Here is a 2,481-nt window from a genome sequence, read left to right as displayed (position 1 = left end):
ACTCACTTTGTAGACCAGGCTGGCCTCGAACTCAGAAATCCGCCTGCCTCTGCCTCCCAAGTGCTGGGATTAAAGGCGTGTGCCACCACCGCCCGGCGAAACCCCAGATTTCAAACGGTTGTTTTCTCTTTCACAACCATACTATGCTATTGGTGATCTTAGAGGTCTAGATTTATGTTTTCTACGATGAACAAATACACTTTTAAAAATTCGGGATAGACCAGACACAACGACTGATTACTGATCTGAAGGATAGCAAGCAACCTGAACATGAGAAGCGCTGGGGGGGCGGGGGGAAGAAGAATGGTGAGCAGAAGTGAGAAAGAAGGGGTTTTGAAACAACCGTCCAAATACAAGACCGGAAAGTCGCCAGGACGATCTCTGCTGGATTCAACACCACTGACAGGCGACACCTGCCCCAAGACTCATTTCACCTCACAACGATCTTAAGCAGCCCAGGTACAGAAGCTGGCCCTCCGTAACTCATATCGAGCTCTAGGACCAGGAATCAAACCCAAATCTCTTCGACCCCCCGTGCCAGACAGAGAAAAGGAAGCACTCGCTCTGAAATTTTCTACTCCGGCTTCCGCCCCTTGGGACGAACAGATGATAAACGGCTATGGAGATGAAGGGACCCGCCCGACTCTCCGGACGCCGCATTAGATGCTTAGGACTCGGACTCACCCAAGGGAGTGACCCTAATCTCCGGCATCGTCAGGGAGGTAGTCTCGAACCACGGTTCCACAGCTCGCGTGCACCGCCCGCAGGAGAGCCTTAGTCAGACCTCGCGCGCGGTTAGATCAGACGCCCAGCCATCACGACTCCTACACGCTGCGCGCAGGCGCAACCGCCAAGACGCCCCCTTCCTGTCCTCGCGCCGGAAACGCAGGCGGATATATCGAGTTCTAATTGGATGACCAGCAACCAATTGGGGATGGCGTGGCAGCGGAGGGCGGGGCAGAGGCTGGACTTTGGGTTGCAGCTCAAGGTTTCTGCTCAACCGCAGGCTCCGAGCTTGAGGGAAAGCATGGGGATGGGGACCCTTACCTGACGTGAACCAGGCAGCAGAGCCACGTCTCTGTAGACCACCGGAGCGGACTGGCAAAGAATCGTCTCTCACAGCAGCCTAATTGTAGCTTTGATCAACCCTCCCCATCGCTGGCCTCTGCTGCACCCTTTGCCCTCCGCCGGAGTAGAGACCACCACTCCCCCACCATCGGAACCCGTCTCAGGTGAGATTTGTAGACTTCTCTGCACCACCCTGGCTCACTGCTACGCCTAAGTGTATACTGGGTGCCAGCTTGTGGGCCTTTGGCCGGCTGTCCATCCTGTTTAGCTTGATCTTCAGAAGGAGCTTGATCACCTTCCGGGAGCTGGTGAGCTGCTCTCCCTTCCTGTTCTTTCCGGTTTACCGCGGACAGTTCTAAGAGGCTACTTGGCTCAGGCTCTGGGCGGGAAGGCCTGGCCGCAGGATTGTTAGGTGGCCAAAAAAGAACTGGGGGGTGGGGCGGCATAGAAACTATTGACCCACGGGACAGCAAACAGGCCGAGGGTGTATCGCAAGATTCTGGGCGTCGCCAACTTTGAGGCCCAGGCAGGGCTGTCCCTGACACCTAAACACAAGGTGAGCTCATCTCCTAAGTCTGGAACTTGCGACAGGCATACAGTCCAACCCATGGGGCCCTGTCACCATTTACATGGACCGGGGAGACATGCAGACCACATTCCCAGAGCTGAAGGACTTGAGACCTAGGACTGTGTAAAGGAAAGAAAAAACTTGCACACAGATGTGTTGCACACTGGATAGGGGTGGGTTTTTGAAGGCCTGATGGTATAGAGGTTAAGGCAGGAATCCACAAGAATCTCCAGGATTGGTGGTAATGTAATGCAGCCACATCCCACAGACTTGGTCCTGGACATCAAGGCAAGGCTGTTAAGATAGCAGGAAAGGTAGGGACTGGATGCTTAGAGTGATCCATCCAACATGTGAACACAAAAGGAGCCTAGTGGCACAAACTTGTAGTTCTAGCTACTCAGGAAGCAGAAAGATTGAAAGTAAAAGGCCTAGTTTGACATGGTGGCACACACCTTTAATCCCAGCACTTTAATCCCAGGCAGGCTGATCTGAGTTCAAGGCCAGCCTGATTTACAGAGTAAGCTCCAGGACAGCCAGGGTTACACAGAGAAATCTTGTCTTGAAAAACCAAATTAAAAAAGAAAGTGAAAGGCCTGCCTAGGTTATTACCTGTCCAGCATACAAGAGGTCCTTAGGTTCAGTCCCCATAACTGTAAATAAATAAATAAGCAAATAAGTGTGGAGACTAAGTTTGTGGAGTGACTGTAAAAATGCTTACAGAAGCCGGGCGTGGTGGCACACGCCTTTAGTCCCAGCACTCGGGAGGCAGAGGCAGGCGGATTTCTGAGTTCGAGGCCAGCCTGGTCTACAAAGTGAGTGCCAGGACAGCCAGGGCTACACAGAGA

At 53.1% G+C, this 2,481-nt stretch overlaps 2 protein-coding genes across 3 annotated transcripts in view; one reads left to right on the top strand and one right to left on the bottom strand.

Moving 5' to 3' along the window:
* Ints11 (integrator complex subunit 11) overlaps positions 1–870 on the bottom strand; it is an 18,962-nt gene extending 18,092 nt beyond the window's left edge. Inside the window, exon 1 of the mRNA XM_021161631.2 lies at positions 685–870. Within this exon, the coding sequence (XP_021017290.1) occupies positions 685–712 (28 nt within the window). The 5' untranslated portion in view covers positions 713–870. The remainder of the gene's footprint in view (positions 1–684) is intronic.
* Positions 871–942: 72 nt separating this feature from the next.
* Cptp (ceramide-1-phosphate transfer protein) overlaps positions 943–2,481 on the top strand; it is a 4,582-nt gene continuing 3,043 nt past the window's right edge. For both annotated transcript variants that reach the window (XM_029475987.1, XM_021161491.2), the window contains exon 1: positions 943–1,232. The gene's annotated coding sequence lies outside the window, so the exon portion shown is untranslated. The remainder of the gene's footprint in view (positions 1,233–2,481) is intronic.

The sequence above is a fragment of the Mus caroli genome, chromosome 4 (genome assembly GCF_900094665.2).
Source record: "Mus caroli chromosome 4, CAROLI_EIJ_v1.1, whole genome shotgun sequence".
Taxonomy (NCBI): domain Eukaryota; kingdom Metazoa; phylum Chordata; class Mammalia; order Rodentia; family Muridae; genus Mus; species Mus caroli.
This window is presented reverse-complemented; position numbering and strand designations above follow the sequence as displayed.